This window comes from Scomber japonicus, chromosome 16, assembly GCF_027409825.1.
Source record: "Scomber japonicus isolate fScoJap1 chromosome 16, fScoJap1.pri, whole genome shotgun sequence".
NCBI lineage: Eukaryota > Metazoa > Chordata > Actinopteri > Scombriformes > Scombridae > Scomber > Scomber japonicus.
This window is the reverse complement of record NC_070593.1, coordinates 15,086,888-15,107,232: the sequence shown is the minus strand read 5'-3', so window position 1 is coordinate 15,107,232 and position 20,345 is coordinate 15,086,888. Positions and strand designations below refer to the sequence as shown.

Here is a 20,345-nt window from a genome sequence, read left to right as displayed (position 1 = left end):
TACTAGTCTGCCACTACAACTACTACTATAAGGCCTACTAATGCTACTAATAATAGTAATAACCTAATAATAACCATTTCAGATGGCGAGTATGTGACAAAATGTCATCAAATGCAATCCACATCAATCCACATCCATATTTAGGCTAAATCTAAAGTGCATACAGTATGTGGCACCTCAAGACACTTCAGTATTTTAGCAAAGTGCTGACGAGAGGTAAGTCCCACTTTCCACCACACTGTGTCACTCTTCTCATGGATTTAACACAGATCTGTGACACGAACAAAAGAATATAATATCAGACTTACACACTGGAGAGGGGCGCAGTTTTCTCCCATTTTCTGTTTGAAAAAGATTCTTTACAAAATTATGACAGGGATAGTTTTTATTAATATGCCCTCTTTTTCAAATTAGATGAGAATAAAGATGAACTACTTGTGTCTGTGTTTGCTGCAGAACAGACAAAGTAGCTGCAGAAAGTGATATTTGTTCTTAGTGTCTTACTGAGTAGTAAATTACAAAGTTTGGGTCCACTTGTCCAGTCAAAGGTTAATCCAAACCTTAGTATCAGGTAATTACATGTACTTGTGTCAATGTTGATGCCTAAGTATGCAGAGGATGGTTTTAGGTTCTCTGCTGTTTTCACCACAGCTGGGTGAATCATGGTCTTAGTGTTTGGCACATGGCTAAAAGAATAAAAATTTTAACTGTTGTCTGATTCAAACAGCCCCCACAGGTATGGAGTATTTACAACTGGATGGTAATGGCTGAAAGATTTTGAGGAATCACTTATGCAGCTGTTGAGAAATACTGGTCAGGGTTTCAGAGCAGCTACAGAGAGATTTCTTGGGATTTTGGGATTTTTCAGTTATAATGTTGTAATGTTTCACTCAATAACTCCTGGAGCCTGTTGCAAGTTGTTTCTTTAACAAAAAGATGTTAAAAAGGACTCTGAGAATTAAGACTTCAGAATTAAGCAAGAGTCATTACAATCTTCAAGAGAAAGACAATTTAAAATAAAATCTTTCACATTTCAGCATGTAATAATATGTCCACACCCACACACTCTACAGGTGGAGTTTCTAACAATGTTCACTTTCAATTTATGGAACGGCATGAAGTTTACTGCTCATGCATCTAAAGGCTCCTCAGAGAATTAACCCTAAACTCACTCAGATATTTTGTTGCAACACAGGTGGTGCAAAGAAGTTTTTAGGTATAAGCCAAAATTGTCTGTAGAAGCTGTGATTCTGAACTGGTAACACTATAAAAGAAATCTTATTCTGACACAAAAAAGTGATATCAAACAGAAATCCAATGTAAAGTCAGCATTATATTTTGAGGAATACTTTTTAGATGGTTTAGTTTGTAAATTGAAAATCGAGTGCCTCCTGATGGGCATGAATGGGATGGCAACAATGGTTGCATTTTCCTGCCACACTGTTCATTGTTCCAGCCGCGCCTATTCCAGTAACTGTGTTTCCATAGATAATGGTTGCCAAGAATCTCGGATAAAATGCAGCGTACAAAACCTCTTTGAGGAATTTTCCCTTTTGATACTTAATGATTAAATGGGGGGACAAGGTCTAAGGAAGATTAAATGTAGTATTGCATATTAAATATGATATAATGCGGGGCTGTTGTTTTTTATTTCCTTAGTATGCCCATTTTACATGTTTGCTCCTTAAATGTAAGTAACATACCTTTATATTTGTCTTTTACTGTTTCATGGCTCCAGCACCCATTAATGAGATAAGGTCTATGATGTAACCATACTTGTTTCAATGTCACAAATCTCTCATGTCACAAAGTGGCTAAATGATCTGGCTCCTCAACAATTTAGCATTATGGTTACATTAAGTCTACCTTATTCCTCTTTATTGTTTCAACTCTTGTATTGGTGTCTACGTCAAAATGATTCTTTACTTTTGAGGGTAAAAAAAAACACGACTAATACAATTAAATACAGATTTCAACTCAAATAGGATACCTAACATTACATTTAACCAGGGAACTACTGAATTGCTACATTAGTCCAGAGTGCAACATTTTTAAATTTGCCAGAAAAGCACACATGGCCCTGGTTTGTATATTAGACTAAATACACACTGTCTATGCATGCTGTTGTTGATTTTCCTGGTTGTTGCTTCAAACAGGAAAATGAACACTAAATGTGACTTCCATGTTGCAGTGGTTTTAAGCTGGTTGAAAATCTTTCATTTAATGAATAGTTAATTTTGCTATTTGTGTTTTGGTTTTTTAAATCATTATTTGCTTTTTAGCTTCAATCATGTGGTGCTGGCTCACAAGGTCTGAGACTCCTCCTTAATACATGTCAAAGTGTCCTTGAGCAAGACATGAAACCTCAAATTGCTTCCAATGGTTAGGCCAGCATCAAATGCTACAAATACCATTGAATGACAGAAACTACAGACCTCAGCTAACTACTCCATTTGCTTACTTAAAATGCAAATGACACCAATGCCATCCTGAGCTTCTTGGCTTTCAGTTTTGTAAAGCATGGCTGAATATAGACGTGACTTCCCGTGTGACCTAACCTGTGTCTCCACCTGCTTTGTCCTCTACAGCAACAGTGGCAGTCTGGAGCCCCCTGAGAATACATGTGACCAATGTTTCATCAGGTATGATATGACCATGAAGGCTACACCATTTACTCCCTAACTGGGTCTTTCTACATCCCTGTGCCTTATCCTTCTCCAGCCTGAGCAATGAGGAGAGAGTCCACATATGTGGAAAACAGGCAGCATCAAGATTATGCAGGCTGACCTCCACTAATCATGAGTCTGAACATCTGGCCTTGCTATATGCAGAAAATAAACTTCTGATTTATAAATCAGGAGACTGTGAAAGCAGGCAAACAACAGAATGAAGATGTCAAGTGAACAGAAAGCTGCATGTTCCGACCAATCCTCTGCGCTTCTCAAATGGTTGACTTTTTTTTCAATAAAAAGCATCCCTAAGTGTCTCTTTAACATCTCATAACATCTCAAACATTATGTTTTTCTTCTTGTCTGGACAGTTTTTACGTTGTTTTTTGTGGTTATTGTTCTGTTCCTGTGTACATAATATGTAGATTGTACATTTCTTATAGGGCTTGTTTGATTTTTTTTCTTTTTTAATTAATAAAACTGTATGAAAAAAGCTCTTCCAGCTCTGATACACTGACTCATCAGTCCACTCATCACACTAGCCGATGATTTCAAGCACGCTTTCAAAAGGCAATAAAGTCTGATTCTAAATAACAAACCTAGAAAATAACCCTGATAGGATTTTTTTTAAAAGGTCAGATCTGAAGAGATGTCATGTTACTTGTTTATATCAGCTGAAATTTGATATTGTGTTTTTATGCTTACAAAATTATTTTTCAGTTAACATGAATGTTAGTGTTTTGAACTATTATATTTGGGGGACACAGTTTTACTTGATTGAAATACATACAGTATGACTTCATAATGTGACAGCCCTGGATATTGACATAAATGACAATTACGAGCAAGCATTATAAGGCTTACACAGTGTTATAATTTTGTAAAGAAGGGTATATAAATGTACAATACAAGCCAAAAAAAAACAGCTGTAAAATCCCAGTCAATGAGGTAATCTTATCCTCCACACTTACTGAATTACGAGTCCTAGGCCAAGGATTTATCACCAGCACAACCAAGGACGCAGCACATGGGTACTAAAGTAAATAGACAGACAGAAAATACCCCCAAAAAATTCATATTAATCCTTGACATTTCAGATGTTGGAGGTGGAGTGATGGATACTCCTTCACAACTATCAGATATCTATCTTTCCATGTATTCATAACAACATCTACCCATCCTTCCCCTTGTTTTTAAGGAGCCATGACACTGACGCAAAGAGTTTCTCAATATATCAACTAAAAAAAGAATTCAAGCTTCTTATGATGTTTGTAAGGATTATTATTTTTGAAAAGTCCTTAAGCTAATGGAACATATGGGGGCAGTCCAGTATGTCTTTTATGAAGTTAAAAAATAGCACTCTTATATAGTAATTGCATTATACTCAATGTACAGTATACAGCATTAAAGTATGTATGTATGTATGCATATAGATTACATTAAGGAAACTTTTGAAACCTTTACTTAATTAATTAATCTTCATTTGAAGATAATCCTCACGACTGTCTGTCACAAGAGCAACAAAAAGTAGTTGATTGATTAATGTTTGAAAATGGAAAGGAAATACAGATCTTATCTAGTTGAGGTAAAACATCTGACGTCTTAAACTCTTTGTTTAAATGTTAAAGAATATCAGGGACATTAAAATTGCTTTAAGACATGATATTTCAGTATCACTTCTTTGAAATTTGTATGCTATTCCTTTTCAGAAACTTAAACTGGGCACTTTTAGGCTTCTTATTGAGAAACATGCTGCCTGGATGAATACCTCATTTGCAGTAAACCAAAATGACCAAGAAAATCCCAAACTAATGATCCTCTGTTTGCTGGGACATGACAAATAATAACAACTGCCAGTTACCAAGTAACAAAAGCCCAGGGATTAATCCCAAGCATTTATATTCAGGATGGAAGGACAGCAGGAGTATGTTTTGAATTTCCCTGGGTTTGATCTTATCCTTTTGGTGCTTTGAGCGGATTATGAGAAAGGTAGCAAAGTAGCCGGTGACTCAGTGAGATCATTGATAAGGTTGGTATAGGTTTCACCTAATCCAGGAAGCTGTAGCTGTGGACGCAGGTATAAAACGAGATTTACTGTGAAAGAAAGCCATCCTGTGCACAGCCACAATGAAGGGGAAACTTTCTCTCAATGTGGTAATATTGTTTCTCCATCTAAGATTTACTGACAACGCTTTGATTCATGGCTTGTCAAATAACCATGTATTTTCTTTTGTCTCTATGTTTTCAGGTGACTGCTGCAACCACGATGGGCTCAGTGAGATCAGCTGGACTGTCTCTTCTTCTGTTGTCTTTTTTGCTTTACCTAGCTGATTCATACCCCAATGTTGACCTATCAAACAGTAAGATTTGTTTATAATTGAAATAAATTAACTAAAAACTTGTGTGTATAGCATTAACCTCTTTCAGAAAAATCATATTTATATTACATATGGAATGTAAATGGTTAGAGCATATTGAAAGAAGCTGAAAACTGATTTATTTTAGTAGATGAGCATAATCTGCCAGTATTTACAGCAATATTTATATAAATGGTACATTTTGCCTTTGAATTTCAGATCTTACATGTTGCTGATATGCTTTTATAAACTGTCTATGATCCGTAATGCCCGATCTGATTGTATAACTTCTATTATCCCGCTCAAGTGGGCTGTGAGGAATGCACACTGAGAAAGAACAGCGTTTTCTCAAGGGATCGTCCGATCTATCAGTGCATGGGCTGCTGCTTCTCCAGAGCCTACCCGACACCACTCAAAGCCATGAAGACAATGACAATCCCAAAAAACATCACCTCAGAGGCGACATGCTGTGTGGCAAAGAACAGCTATGAGGTACAGGTAGACACAAATTAAATGTTTTACTAGGTTTTAGTAAGATTTTAATAAAATAATGGCTGTGATGCTAGTTAGAGTCTGACTTTTTCCCCCATTGTTTCCTGATTGTGTCTAGTATTGCTATCAATAAAGGTTAAGGTGTCCTAAAAAATCTTGTATTGGTAAGAAACTATAGGCTTTAAGTTGACTAAATCTTTCCCAATGCCTGCTCCTTTTTGGAAATTGTGTGAAATATTGTTGTAATAGTTTCAGATTCATTAGGTGGGACATTTGAATGGATTTGATAATGTCAGTTGTTTAATTTTAATGTGCTGTACATTGTGTGTACAGTCAGCTACTCACACTGTGTTGGCATCATATGCATACGAACCATTTATCTGCTGCTGTCAACTGATTTGACTCTGTTAATGTTCGCTCTTGCTGCTTCCTTCTCATGTTTTCCTCTTTCAGACGGAAGTGGCCGGCATACGGGTGAGAAACCATACGGACTGCCACTGCAGCACCTGCTATTTTCACAAGATATGACAGATGGGAAAGGGATATCACTCTGCAGTGCTCAGCTTGGCAACAAATAGTGTTTCTTTTAATGTGCAAAAGCTTTTTTCTGTTTTAAAATGAATGTGTCGCCAGATGATATTTTTGTAGCAATTCTGTGTGTGAGTGATGTGTAATTAGACTACATTTTGGCATTGGTAGATGCATATGATTAATTGTAAAATGAAGAGCAATTAAAAGGTGAAACCAGATTATGGTCTTTTTCATTGTCTTAAAATGAAATGCATGCATTGTGGTGTGGTGTGTGTGTGTGTTGTGGTGGGCACGTTACACGTTCATTACATTACTTGTAAATCACTTTGCACAAAGGCTGATGTCATGTCGCTTAATAAAAAGGAAAAAGGGAAAATAACAACAACAAAAACAAGAACATGTGAAAAAACAAAGAAAAAAAGGACCAGTAGCTGAAAGTGAAAATTGACTGTGAATTTGATAATAGCCTGTGTCCTTACAGACCTGATTTTCCAGTCTGAACATGCAGCCAAAATATATGTGAAGAAGCCCACTAAATTTGAATTATTTCTGCTTAAATGCTTAATACATGTTCATTCAAAGCTTGTGTAGTTTGTAATGTGCAGAGGCACAGTGAAAACTAAACTCAGCTGTTCAATTGTGTAAAAGCACTTTTATGTGACTAATAAAGTAACATACTGTGCATTACATGTTAGATCAGGTGGTTTATCAGAATAACAGTCTTTCAGCTGCCTGATCAGCTGTCAGCGAAAGAATATCTGCCCTGTTGAAGTGTCCCTCAGCAAGTCACACTAAATCAGGGGTGACTGCACTCTCACCACGGAGGGAAGTGAAATCCATGGGAGATGGATATGAAAGATGAATTGACATTTTAATGAAAATATAATATTTTTTGGTTCATGTTGGTGGTGTTTTTTTCTAATGATGATTACTGCCTGGAGGTCCAAGCTTACCTGCAGCATCTTTGCATGTGTTCATCCAGAAATCCAGTCAACCTGAGACTGTAGCTAATGAGCAAACATGTCACGTCCAGCCTGTGTGCAGAGTGTGATTTTGTGTCATAGGTGCTTTGTTGACATGAGGGTGTGCATAAGAGGTGTGCAGAGCACACAGTAAATGTCCTACCCCCACCCCCAGAGCCCCCATATGCGTGCGCGTGCGAGTGTAGCAGCGTAACATCTGTGCGTACGCGGTCGTGATTGTTGTGAAGATGGCGGAGGGGGAGACAGAGAAGGAATATGACACACGGAAAGCTATCGAGGAGCTCCGAGAGCGGTTCCAGGGTTTGACCACACTTCTGAAAGAGAGCTCGCAGTCTCCGCTGGAAGCCTCTCTGCATTTCTGCCAGGAGTTTTGCCAGGTTAGCCTGTTCTCCTGCTGCTCATCCCGGGCAGCCTGCAGCCCCTCTGGCTTCCTGGCCGAGGATGCGCGTCTACGTTTGCTACAACAATGTAGCTAAGGGGCTAGCTGCCTAGCTAGCCTGGCATTTCAAGATGGGGAAAAAAAGTCCTCCGTGGTTTTTCAGCCATACTCTCAATGATGTTTGCCTATGTCGTGTAATTATTTGCAAAGTCTGACTATCCAGGCGGCGGGAAGACACGATGCTGTGTGCGCTCTGTGCATGCATTACTCGTATTTTCCAGGCCAGATAGCTAATAGCAGATGAATGTTGCTAGCTGGTATGCAGGGTCCCCCTGTCCTGTGCAGTGGTCGTGCTGTGCAAAAAATGGATAGCTACGTTAGCGAGATTTTACTGGCCGATCCTATGCACCGAAATATGCCACTGTACCAGCTGCAGAAAATATTCAAACATCTTAACACTGCATCCCAGCACTTGTTTAGGTTTTTGCTTGGTGTAAAAATAGGTTACTTTTGTGAAGCTGCTTCATTGTACGGGCAGGTCAATGGGGTTTTTTTCCAAGGTGCTAGCCCAGGCCGTTTGCACTAATTAATCCAGCTAAGCACATCAGCGGAGATGTTCATTATAGTCATATAACCATCGCCAGCAAAGGATGGTAAACAGATGTCAGTATTATAGACGCGGATCTGCCTGCAGCTGGCAGAGACTGTGGTTTAAAAAGGGAAAGTGAGGCAGTGGCCAATGACTCCATTACACATCCTCTTCATTAATTTGCCCAGACCACGTAAATATCAGGCGAGGTCTCCATTTACCTGATATCTCAGCGTTACTGCAAAGATGACTTGTATTGCAGCAGTTTGTGTGAGATCATATAGTTTGTTTCTGTTCCACATTAACCAGCAGTGAGGAATTCATTCAACTTAAAAGTTATTTGGAAAAAGAAAAAAAAAAAAACGGGGACGAGCCTCAGACTGTGTGCAGCTCAGCTCTGGCAGAGATTTATTTGAAAAAGGAGGGAGGATAAAAAAAAGGGTTTCTTTTGCAGAACTACATATAACTATTAGTGCTTTGTTGTCTATGAAGGCCTATAACTTATTTGACATATGTAATTTTTATATAATGACATTGTAAATAATTATTAAAATGTATTTTTTTGTTCTTTATATATTTTTTGATCTCATTATATATAGTTTTTCATTCATCTCAAGTAACTTTTTTAAATTAAAGACAACCACAAAAAGTATTTTATATTGGTATAATGACACTTTTGTATTGTACTCTTGGATGTATATGTATTGATACTGTCACCAGCCATGATTATGAAACCTACATTTTGTCTTGTACTGGTAGTACTATAGATTATGTCTATATTATTGATAAAGGAGCATCACTAAACGTAGTTCATCTATGTGTAATTACATGTATACAACTGTTTTGTTGCCCTGAGTCATAGAACGTATAAATAAATCTTTTACAAATATAAAAATAGTTAAGAAATAAACAAAGTATGACCGCTACTTTAGTCCACAAGAAGAAAATAGTGAAAAATGTCCTCTACAGTAGCATAAGTGACATCCTAAAATTGGTTGTTAAGTTATAATTAAGTTGCTAAGAAACACAAAGAAATGTACAGTTATATAAAACAGGGAAAAGCAGCAAATCCTCATATTTGACCAGCTGGGAAAATAATGTTGAAACTCCTATTGTGAAAGTAAAAATATTTGTGGTGTATACACATAGTTTTTGTCTAACTTATGAAAAACAAAAATGGGATTTGCCAAATCAGCAGTTTGCTTTAGCTTTACTTTTTCTACCTTGAAAGTAATTTGATGGCCTATTATTTAATCTATGTTACATATGTTTTTTTTCTTTTTCTTTTCCAGGTCCTTGTGGAACATGCCGGTCGTTGGAAAACTGATGAGGATCCACTGCCTTTGCTGGAGGTCTACACTGTGGCCATTCTCAGCTTTGCTAACACAGCGTCCTGTCTCTCCTCCGAATGTGAAAACGTGCAACTCCTACTTGAAAAGTTAGCACTGTGAGTAGAAACTCTGATATGGTTGTGTCTTGAAATTAAGTTTGTTAACTTGTGTTATTTGTCATATGCTGTTAAACAGCATCTGTCTAATAATGTGGCCTATAACTTGTTACACAGTATGTGGGGAAAAGCATTTTGAAGTCTGTTTTAATATTACGGTTGAAGTGGCACAGATTGGATTACAGGTTTGAATGTGCACAAAAGCATTTGTTGACTTTGAGTATCTTCCCCATTAGTGATTGCTAAGACCAACAGTGGCCAATCTGTCAACAAGTGGTCAAATTGTTATTATGTATTATATGAAAGATGCACAATATTTGACAATAAGAATAAAACAACACACATCCATAATCCTCAAGGAAATTTCGATATGAAAAGTTTGGAAATATTGTGCAAACAATCTCAGAGAACTTCTCAGCTATTCCCACAATGTGCACTTCAAGTAGTTATGACAGCAAAGTCCTTGAGGCTGTAATACAGAATAGAAATGTAGGCTACCTCTTGGGGAGCTTCGACATATTTGGGCTGAGCTGCAGACAAAATGATGAATCTGGTCATTATGAACATTATTTATACTGTTTTTTATTGCTGCCAGATTTAAAAAACAACAGTGACCAGTGAACACATTTTTTGATCCATGTAACTGAAGTTTGGCACTGCTGCTGATTTACACCTGCCATTTTTTTTCCTGTTTCTCATCTCCATCCTGTTGCCAAAAAGGCAAAACTGACTTTACAGAATCACGCTTTGTGGCTATTCTTGTATGGTTACCCTTAATTTGTGAAGTGTGTGACCTAAATGTGGTTTTTAACAAATGATTGTGTTGGATTTGCAGGAGCTGTGCGGAGCTGGTGCTCTTACTGCCCCAGCATGTCCCTGGTGCCTTATGGGAGGAGTTTCAGTCCTCCATGAAGGTCAGTATCCCTACGGCTGTTGGTAGACTTTTTTTTGTTGTTGTTGCTGCTTATCTTTCCAGCGATACACATTGAGAAGGTCTTAAGTAACTGGATTGCATTTGGTTTAGCTCAGCTTTGAAAATAACTAAAGATAAGCGGTTCTTTTTACAAAAAATTACATTGAATAAAAAGAAATCTAAACTCTTGCCATAAATACTATAACAATTATTTCATATTCTTGACTGTGTGGACACTTAACATTTTCATCAAAGTTTTAGTAATTTATTTACTACACATTCATTTGTCTTCTGTTGCAGTTGGCACACAGCCTTTTGCAGGAAAGTGGGAGTACACAACTGCGCTTGCTTTCAGTTCTGGCACAGCAGGATGGCGTCTGGTCCAACACCACACTAAGCAGCATCCTGTCCAATACAATCCCTCAAACTGAGCAAGGTTAGTCCTCACTTGCTTACATGTATATTGGTTTAGAGACATATAACGCTAACGTTTAAAGCTTCATGAAATTACTATTGTTCAGTTTTTACAGTAGTTGTTCATTGTCTCTCATGTGTAGTCTCTCAACTTTTGTGTCTGTTTTTTTCTTCATTAGTTCACGAGTATCTTGAATTGGAAGGTCCTACTCTTCTAAATATGCGAATAAAGCACCTCATCAAAGTGGACAGTGTTGATAAAGCTGCTGTCCTTGCAAAGATGTGCTCAGAGTATCCGGGATATGAAGGAAAAGGGAACTTCAAGCAAACCTACTTGCTCTGCATCTGCATGACCAAAAGTCAGGAGCAGCTAATGGAAGAAGTAAGAAAAGACACAAAACATTATTGTTCTTTATACATACAAAGGTATTAACGCCAACACTTGATCAAGCAGTATGCTATTGACGGAACACAACTTTTTCTCTGCAAATCTCCCTATCAATAATCTTGAACTGAAGTCATCTTTTAGTGTAACATTATTTTGTCATTACAATGTACTGTCAAGTAAAATGCTTCAAGCATACAAATGGATTATTGAACTCAAAATACATTGTTTTAACATATCCATAAAGAAATTGAACCCAACAAACTAAACCCAGTAATTGCTCAATAATCCTTACAGTGACATGACCGATATTCATTGGATTCCATTTAAATTGATTGATGGTTTGATTATTTCTATCTTTTTCTCCAATAGATATCATCTATAGACTGTAAAGATGCTCTTGAAATGATCTGCAACTTGGAGTCAGAGGGAGATGAGAAAGGAGCATTCTGCTTATGTTCTGCCTTTCTCAAGAGACAGCTTCTTCAAGGAGATGTTTATTGTGCCTGGTAAGTGTTGACATTTGTTTGAGTAAAGTACTAGTTGAACACTTACAAAAATAATCTTGCCAATACACTTTTGAGGGGACAAGTTCAAATTTATTATGAAATTGAAATTGAAGCAATCACTATAATAAGCATGTAGACACAGTGTCATAACCACACATAACTGAGCTCTGCTGAGCAGTATTGCAGATTCTGACTGTCTCCTAATAGTTTGAACTTGAAGGTAAATCACTCTGGGAAACAATGGATAAATAAGAACATAAATCACTAACTCTCACTTAGTGAAAGATGTGTATGTGAATGAAGTAGATTTATCTTTTTAATGTCAAAATCTTTAACAGTTCTGTTTGTGATCTTTTCCAGGGAACTCACACTGTTCTGGAGTAAGCTACTTATGCGTTCAGAGTCGTCTGCTGATTCGTTTCTCAGCCACGGCAAAGAGATGGCTCTTCTCTGCAGAAGTGTCTGTCACATTCTGTTTCTCATCAAAGTCATCCAAAATGAGGTAAAAAATTGTAAAGTCTACAAATTTAAAGTTGATAGTAAAACCTTTAAATATTATAAACCACACCATAAATGATCCTATTATCCTTTGCATGTATGTTACTTTTGTTATTTCCTTAGGTTGGAGAGGTGGGACTTCCAGTGTGTGTGGAAATGTGCATTCAAGCTCTGAAAATGACCTCCAGCGACCATAAAGATAGCAAGTCTACCATCTGCAAGACTATTTCCTGCCTCTTGCCAACTGATTTAGAAGTTAAGCGTGCATGCCAGCTGACTGAATTCCTCCTCCAGCCCACGGTTGACTCGTATTATGCTGTAGAGTCACTGTACAACGAACCTGACCAAAAGCCAGAGGAGGATGGGAGTCTACCAGTGCCCAATTCTTTACGCTGCGAATTACTGCTGGCCTTGAAGACACAGTGGCCTTTTGATCCAGAGTTCTGGGACTGGAAAACACTGAAACGCAATTGCTTGGCACTGATGGGTGAGGAGGCAGCTATTGTGTCATCTATTGACACACTCAATGACACAGATGAACAAGAAGTGGAAAGTGCACTTGGCAAGCTCCCTGAATACAGAGACCTGGAGGATTTTCTCTTAACCACTACAAATGAACTCAATGAAATCACAGATGAAAGAGAAAAAAACAGAGAGGCTAAAAAACTTCGGGAGCAGGGATTTGTGTCTGCTCGGTTCCGAAATTGGCGAGCCTACATGCAGTATTGTGTTTTGTGTGACAAGGAGTTCTTGGGTCACAGAATTGTTCGTCATGCTCAGAAGCATTTCAAAGATGGAGTGTATCTTTGTCCAATTTGTGCTGACAGTTTTGAAAGTAGGGAGGTTTTAGAGCCACATGTAGCATCACATGTAAAGCAGTCTTGCAAAGAAAGACTGGCTGCAATGAAAGCTGCTAGGAAGGTAACCAAACCACCTCAGTCCCCTAAAAGTCCATCAAAAAATTCAAAAGTTGCTGCCAAGACAAACATTAGTCCTGTTAAAGTTGAATCTCAAATTGGCAATCCATCAGTGATCACAGCTCCTGTTAAGATAGAACAAACTACATCGGACACACAAATAAGTCAAGACTGTTTCTGTCCTGTTAAAAATTGTTCCAAGGCTTTCAAGTTTTTCCGTAACCTCATGGCTCATGTGCGATCCCACAAAAACGACGAAGAAGCCATGAGGTTTTTAGAGATACAAAAACAGAAAGTGGTGTGCCAGTATTGCAGACGGCAGTTTGTTAATGTAAGACATCTTAATGATCATTTGCAGATGCACTGTGGCACAAAACCATACATCTGTATACAGTTGGATTGTAAGGCCAACTTTAATTCCAATTCTGAACTTCTCATGCATAGAAAAACACACCCGGAGTTTAAGGCACAGTGCATGTTCCCTAACTGTGGCAAAGTTTTCAGTGAGGCCTACCTGTTGTATGATCATGAGGCTCAGCATTACCTTACCTACACCTGCCAAACGGATAACTGTGGTAAAATATTCTATTCGCAGTCCCAATTCTTGTCTCATCAAGAAAATCATGTTACAAATGATGCAGTCAACAATTTGCCCATCACAAATCAAAACCCTCCTGTCACTCCAAACGTTGAACCACCACTTACAAGCACCCCAAGCAAAGAAGACCCATGTTCTGCTGTGGATTGCCTTGAGAGGAGTAATACAGATGTGGATGTGAACGAAGCATCGAAGGCAAGCACATCACCTTGCAGATCACCTGACGGTTCTAAAGATCCTATTCCATTGAGAGTGAAACACTCAGTGGAAAGCATGCTGAATTCTGTGGCAGATCCTGAAATGAAAGAACCAGAGAAATGCTACACTCCACTGACAAACCCCACTCCAGCACCAGATGATGTAGAACCAGCACCAGAGGCTCCACATGTACAGCATGATGTGGGAGGGCAAGGTGAGACTCCTCCAGTAAATCCTGTACCCAATGCTACAAATCCAGTAGTAAGTCCACAGGGAGAAGGGCATAATAATGTGCAAGCTAATGAATTTCAGAAAGCGATACCACAAATCATTTCTCCATCTCAAATCAAAACAGAAATTCCTTGTTCGCTACAAGGATACCCCTCCAGCACACCTGCCGTAACTGTCAATGAAGACAACCTGCATTGCTGCCCATACAGTGTCTGTACACGGGCATACAGTACAAATAAAAGTCTGTCTAGACATGTGAAGAAGCAACACCCAGAAATATTTGAGGACTGGAAATTGGCAAAGAAATATAATAAAGTGGCCAAAATTACAGCAAAAAAGGCACCACCTGGACCAGCTTCGCCCAATGTGTCTCAGAACCTTGTTAACAGGCCATCAGATCAACCAGGAATACTATGCAACAAACCTGGGATGCAGCAAATGGATTACCCAATGGGATCTTCAGCCACACATGCCCAATGTTATCCTAGCTCAATGGAGCCTGTGCCTATCACTCCAATGGTGAACCCCACTCTATACCCATCATGGGGAAGCCCAAACAGTTCCAGTGGTCTAATGCAGTCAGACATGTCCCAGTCTTGGTCTTCACCTCCCATCAACAACTGCTATCCAGATGCCTTCAACATGAATGAGTACCCCTCCCGCAACTATCCTCAATGGCAGGCAGAACCTTATCAAACCACAGCGTCTCTCCCATCTGAAAGAGATCATTCAATGGCAGCTATACATGGTCCTACTATGTCTCATGCTCCTTCAGATTCGAGTTTGATGTCTCAGTATGTGTCCAGTTCTTTGATGCTTGACAATGGAGGGCAATTGCATAATGGAGGGCATCAGTATGGACTAATGCCTCCGGAAGGCAGTGGAGAAAATGTAGATGTAAGAAAAGCTAGTGCAAGTGAGACCGAACAGTTGGATAATGGAAACAGTATCTCAACAATTGAGAGCCTACCTGAAGGAGGTTACCACACTCCATATGCTCAGAGTGAAAACTCTTGTCCCACTCAGAGCTCATCAGTTGATATTCCTTTGAAATGTCTGAGCCCAGAGGCCCAAGTTGCTTTAAAAGCTACAACTGAACTGATTAAAACAGAAAACGTGGCAACTCCTGGTTATGAACAGATGGAAAACTCGGTGGATGGCCTGCTTAGTCCACAGAGTGTCATCCACACTGATTTTCCTTATGACGAGGACTGTCCTAGCGCTGAATGCGAGGCCACCCCCTCAGATGAAAAGAGCAGTGACCCTGACTTGCAAAAAGGAAAACGCAGCAGGTTAAGCAAGCGAACCAAATGGCCAGCCATCATCAAGGATGGTAAGGTCATCTGTAGGAGATGCTTCAGAGAGTTCACCAGCACAAAATCTCTCGGAGGTCACCTATCTAAACGCTCTCAGTGCAGGCCATTAGATGAAATTGACCTGACGGCTGATCTGCCAACATCATTTCTTGATTTTCTTAATGACCCTCATGTCCCTGACACTAATGGAGCAATATACAATGCGTCAAATGGTGATTTCTCACAGGAGTCTTGTAGTTTGACTACTCTGACTTCACCTATGGTGTTGAAACAGGAACCCCAGTATACAAATATTGTAGACTATTCCAATTCCTTTCCTGTTGCCACAGAAAACCAGCAAGAGAAAGCAACAGAGTTGGCTTATCCAGCCCTCAATGTACCTTATCAAGAGGATCATTTAATGGAAATTTCCCATGCCTTCCAAAGGCTGGATTTGATTGAGGCCGCACAAGAGAAGATGCGGAGTAGTCTGTCCTTAGAGCAAAAAGTCAGTCATTGTGATACAGCTTCTGACATTGAAAAAAGTAAGATACTGAGCAAAAGTGATGACAAGCCCGCTGAAAAGGTACCTAAACCTTTTAAATGCGACCAGGATGATTGTGAGTACTCATTCATGACAAAGGAGGCATTATTCAGACACTTGACTAAAATGCATGATTATTCCAATGAGATGATAGAAGAACTCAAAAGAACCCCATGCAAACTGTCTCCATATCCTTGTCAGATTTGCCCAAAAACATTTACCAGAACGACAGGGTTGAGAATTCATTATGAAAAAGTCCACCGTTTGTCAAAGACAGAAATGCAGAAGCTTAGGATAAGTGCTCGAAATAGGCGTGCATTTAGACTAAACAAAGAGGATGTGTTAATTGGCCGTGCAAATACTGATACCAATGCCAATCGTACAACACAATCTGCAGCTGTTGTACCTACTATAAAACAAGAACCATTTGACATTGCAATTGCACCCCAAACAGATAATGAGAACAATCCAGAAGTTCCTCATGTCACTTCACCAGGACATACAGTACAAGAGAGCTTCACACATGCAGTATCAACTGTTACACAGCTACCCTCACCTCAAAGCTACATGAACGACAGGTCATTCAGTGAGATGTCACCATCAGTTCTCGAGAGATCCCCAGAGCAACATAAAGTGGCTGTCATAAACAAGAGTCCAGATGGGAAACAGAAATCCATGTTAAAAAAGAAACTCAGTCCATTTGGGACATCAAAGGAGCAACGAAAATCAGATGCATTGTTGAGCAAGGTAAAAGAACCAAAGTCCAGCACTCCTACTACATCTGCTTCATCCTCCCCAGAAAAACCCAGCAGCTCCAAAAACACACCCACAAAGGATGAATCCCAGAGAAAGGAAAAACTTCAGAAACGAATGGGACTCAAGATGTGTGACACAGATAATGCCTATAGTCCATACAGACCATATCGCTGTGTTCATGAAGGATGCACGGCTGCATTTACCATTCAGCAAAATTTGATTCTCCATTACAGAGCCATGCATCAGGCATCCCTGCCCCCAAGCAAAGTTGAACCAGAGGCTGAAAAGACTAGTGTTAGAAATGGACAGGAGAGCAATGAGAGCATAGGCAAAGATAATGAAGTCAGATGTCAAGTGAAAAACTGTTCAAGGGTGTTCATGGGAATCACAAGGTTAGTGCAGCATTACCTCTTACTTCACAAGTTTACCCGTGATAAAGCTACCGCCATGATGGCCAGCATGAGCATAGGGACTTTCGACTGTGACCGGCCAGAATGCGCTCTCCCCTTCAACTCTGTGGAGAAGTACATAGAGCACATTAAAAATTACCACAAGGAAATCGCCATCTCTGAGAGCGGCTCAGTCGATACCACTTTCAGATGTGAGTATGAAGAATGCGATCGCGTTTACTCTACAAAATCGAACCTCCTCCGTCACCTGATCAAAAAGCATAATTATGTTTATGATCCGAAAGCAAGTGATGGAAGAAGGACTAAGTCAGTGGGGCTCTTCCCAGGGATGAACAATGGGAAAGAAAACGTTGAAAACAAATTCAAAGTGAAAAAGAAAAACACTAAAAAGAAAGATGGGAAGTCCATTGAGCATTGGACTAGTTTTGGAAAACCTACACTAAAATCCCACGAAGAAGCATCAGCCATGTGCACTAAGAAATTTGCCTTGCAATATCCATGCATGATAATAGGCTGTGATGCGGTGGAGCAGGCTGAAAGAAGCATATTTAAGCATTACACCACTCATGGCCTCTCAGAGCGTTACATTGAAGACCAGAGGAGTCAGTTCATATATTGCAAAAAGTACTCACGTGCCAGATTTAAAGATGCAAACAAATCGGAGGGCGCATCAAGTTCATCCTCTGAGGAGACGGAGCCAGAAGACGGCGAGAAGTCTATTGACCAGAAGACAGATGATCTGGAGGACAGCATAGGCCAAGAGGACAGCAAGATGTCAAATGATGACAGTGCAGAATCTCAAGCTTCCACTGGGACAGAAGGGGGGACTAAAAGGGGCCGTCCCAGAAAACCTGCACATCCTACACCAGCTTGTCCAGAGAGGATGCAGACCCTAAGGAATCGTACGACTGTTAGCAGTTCAAGAGAGAACTCAAATCCTGGTACCCCTACAGCCCCAGAACAACGAGATGACGGGGTTTTGCCAGGGTCTTTTAAACCTTTAGGACTTGAGGATTCTTTCCTTAAGTTCTTGGAAACCTCAGAGTCAACCCACTCTTCCAAACGCAAACTAAACGACAAATCTAGTGCTGAACTGCCGTCCAAAAGACAACAAACTCACAAACAGAAAACTGCAGTGAAAACTAAAATACCCGATGATTTTAGAGGTTGTGAAAATCTTGTCGACTTCAGAAATCCCCTTAATCTTAAATCAGTGAGCAATGTCAAAATTGTCATGGATAAAACATTTTCAGACGGTGCTGATCTTTTGCTAAAGCAGCTACAAGATATGAGGCCCATAGTCATAATAAAAAAATGGCTTTATAGCGGATCATAGCCCGATACTACTCTTTTCAACTCAATCTCACTCAGGATTTGAGAAGTATGCTGCAGTATGGTTTGTTTGTTAATGCATCAGATTCCGAACTGTTAACAGTAATGGTCACAGTTAATGATGAAATGGCCTATTTTGTACTTATTGAAAAATGTCTTGGATGATTTTAAGTATGTATGTTAGTTATAATAACCAGGTAATCTATAGGGCATAGATTTTAGAAACATGTTTGTATTTATGCTTAGTACTGAAGATGTTTTTTTTTTTTTTTTTGCTAAATGGAGACTTTTAAAGAAAAACTATGTTTTTATATATCCCTATGGGATTTCAAGTTCTGTTTGTATTTATTTCATCCTTTTTCAACACTAGTAGACCTATCTGTAATATTTACATGTCTTCCACAAAGTGTTCAATAAAATGTTACTGGTTCTTTTTGTAAAACCTTGTCTACGGATATTTTTTATGTCATAAATTTGTTTTCTGGTATCTGACTTGTTTACTTTACATTACAGTAACCTTGTGCAGACAATTGTGTATCCTGTCCTGCTGTAAAAAGATACAGTTGGTTAAATATTGATAGTAATCTTAGTTTTCTTCTGGAAAGTAGACCAGCTTGTCATACGTCTAGCCACACATTGATACATTCCAGACATATTAATAAACCACCATTTACAGCAGGACAAGCATATGTATAAATAATTAATAAATGAAAAGTGGGCCAATTCCATTTGGCTGCTTCAGTTTCAGGGCCCTGATTAATGCTGTCACACTGCTGGAACAAGTCAAAATGTCAAGGTACTAATTTGGAGGACTAGGAAAATAAATTACATTTTCATGACAATGACATTTACTCTTTCTTTTTACACCCTTTTAACATTCTTACAATACAATTCTTGTATCAAGGGACCCTCTATTGGAATCACTATTCTTAACAAATTTAGAAAATATAAATGATGTCTCTGACATGGTATATACTGTAATAGTGGTGAGAAACTGGCAACCCAAGATATTTGGTCCCCCAGATTACATTTTTAATTTTCATAGTTACGTCAAGATTTGTATATCCCTTTTCACAAAGTGACTGGAGATAACAAAACACAAAGGTCCTGTAAATACCAGTTATTGTAATACAACCTTGTTACATCCATTACTGCCCCCACATAAGAATTTGCAGCTTACCAATTTGCAGCTGAACAGTGAATGCTGCTGAAATTGAGTCTAATAAATCTACAAGAAATCAAAACTTAATGTGTGAACTACACAACTTTAGCCAATGCAACCATAACAGTTTTAGTATTCACAAACACAAATGCTAGAAACAGAAACAGAAATGGTGTATTGATGTCATTTTCCCTTCTCACATACAGCCCTTAACTGTGTTATAATTCACTTTTAAGCTTAAATGGATTAAAAGAAATAAAACATGCAGGCCTGCCTCTCTGATGTAGCCTACTGGTTAATGGCCTACTGTGGTGACATTATTTTATTTGATTACATATGTTGAAAGAATCTAAATATTATATCTATATACTAATGAATCTTCACACATGAACTCCTAGTTAACAGCAAGTCTTGACAAAATCCAGTATCCTGAAAGGAAACCAGTGTAAACCCGCAGGGAGGCCACAATAGGGAAACCAGGGTGTGTTCAAGACCAGCAATGTTTAAAAGAGTCCACAACAATCAGTTACAGAGACAAATGAAGAAACTAAATTGATACAAACAAATTATGGCTCTATTTAATATTTCAATTATTACATAATGGCATCAGTAGATTTTATCAAGCCTGTTAACTGAACTTTACAAACTTGGATGAACCATAGCCATCTATTAGCTAAAACTATTTCTGAAAATGGCTTAAACAAATATATCATGGATGTGTGATATATATTTGTTT

The 20,345-nt window shown here is 38.8% G+C and overlaps 2 protein-coding genes across 2 annotated transcripts; both read left to right on the top strand.

Moving 5' to 3' along the window:
- Window positions 1-4,784: 4,784 nt before the first annotated feature.
- On the top strand, window positions 4,785-6,267 carry cga (glycoprotein hormones, alpha polypeptide). The gene is made up of 4 exons (XM_053335357.1): window positions 4,785-4,823; window positions 4,918-5,029; window positions 5,334-5,518; window positions 5,972-6,267. Exons 1-4 carry the CDS (start codon window positions 4,797-4,799, stop codon window positions 6,044-6,046), a joined length of 399 nt encoding a protein of 132 aa, XP_053191332.1. The 5' UTR covers window positions 4,785-4,796; the 3' UTR covers window positions 6,047-6,267.
- Window positions 6,268-7,259: 992 nt separating this feature from the next.
- Window positions 7,260-18,861, top strand: znf292a (zinc finger protein 292a). Its single transcript, XM_053335815.1, has 8 exons — window positions 7,260-7,409; window positions 9,293-9,447; window positions 10,283-10,361; window positions 10,661-10,796; window positions 10,954-11,156; window positions 11,532-11,668; window positions 12,029-12,170; window positions 12,290-18,861. Exons 1-8 carry the CDS (start codon window positions 7,260-7,262, stop codon window positions 18,449-18,451), a joined length of 7,164 nt encoding a protein of 2,387 aa, XP_053191790.1. The 3' UTR covers window positions 18,452-18,861.
- The last annotated feature ends 1,484 nt before the right edge of the window (window positions 18,862-20,345 follow it).

Bases quoted from the DNA above. Each gene is read 5' to 3' on its own strand.
- znf292a (XM_053335815.1), top strand. From the start codon at position 7,260: ATGGCGGAGGGGGAGACAGAGAAGGAATATGACACACGGAAAGCTATC. The intron at 11,669-12,028 runs GTAAGTGTTGAC...GATCTTTTCCAG, and splicing joins GGAGATGTTTATTGTGCCTG to GGAACTCACACTGTTCTGGA. The intron at 12,171-12,289 runs GTAAAAAATTGT...TTATTTCCTTAG, and splicing joins TCAAAGTCATCCAAAATGAG to GTTGGAGAGGTGGGACTTCC.
- cga (XM_053335357.1), top strand. From the start codon at position 4,797: ATGAAGGGGAAACTTTCTCTCAATGTG. The intron at 4,824-4,917 runs GTAATATTGTTT...CTATGTTTTCAG, and splicing joins GGAAACTTTCTCTCAATGTG to GTGACTGCTGCAACCACGAT. The intron at 5,030-5,333 runs GTAAGATTTGTT...ATCCCGCTCAAG, and splicing joins CAATGTTGACCTATCAAACA to TGGGCTGTGAGGAATGCACA.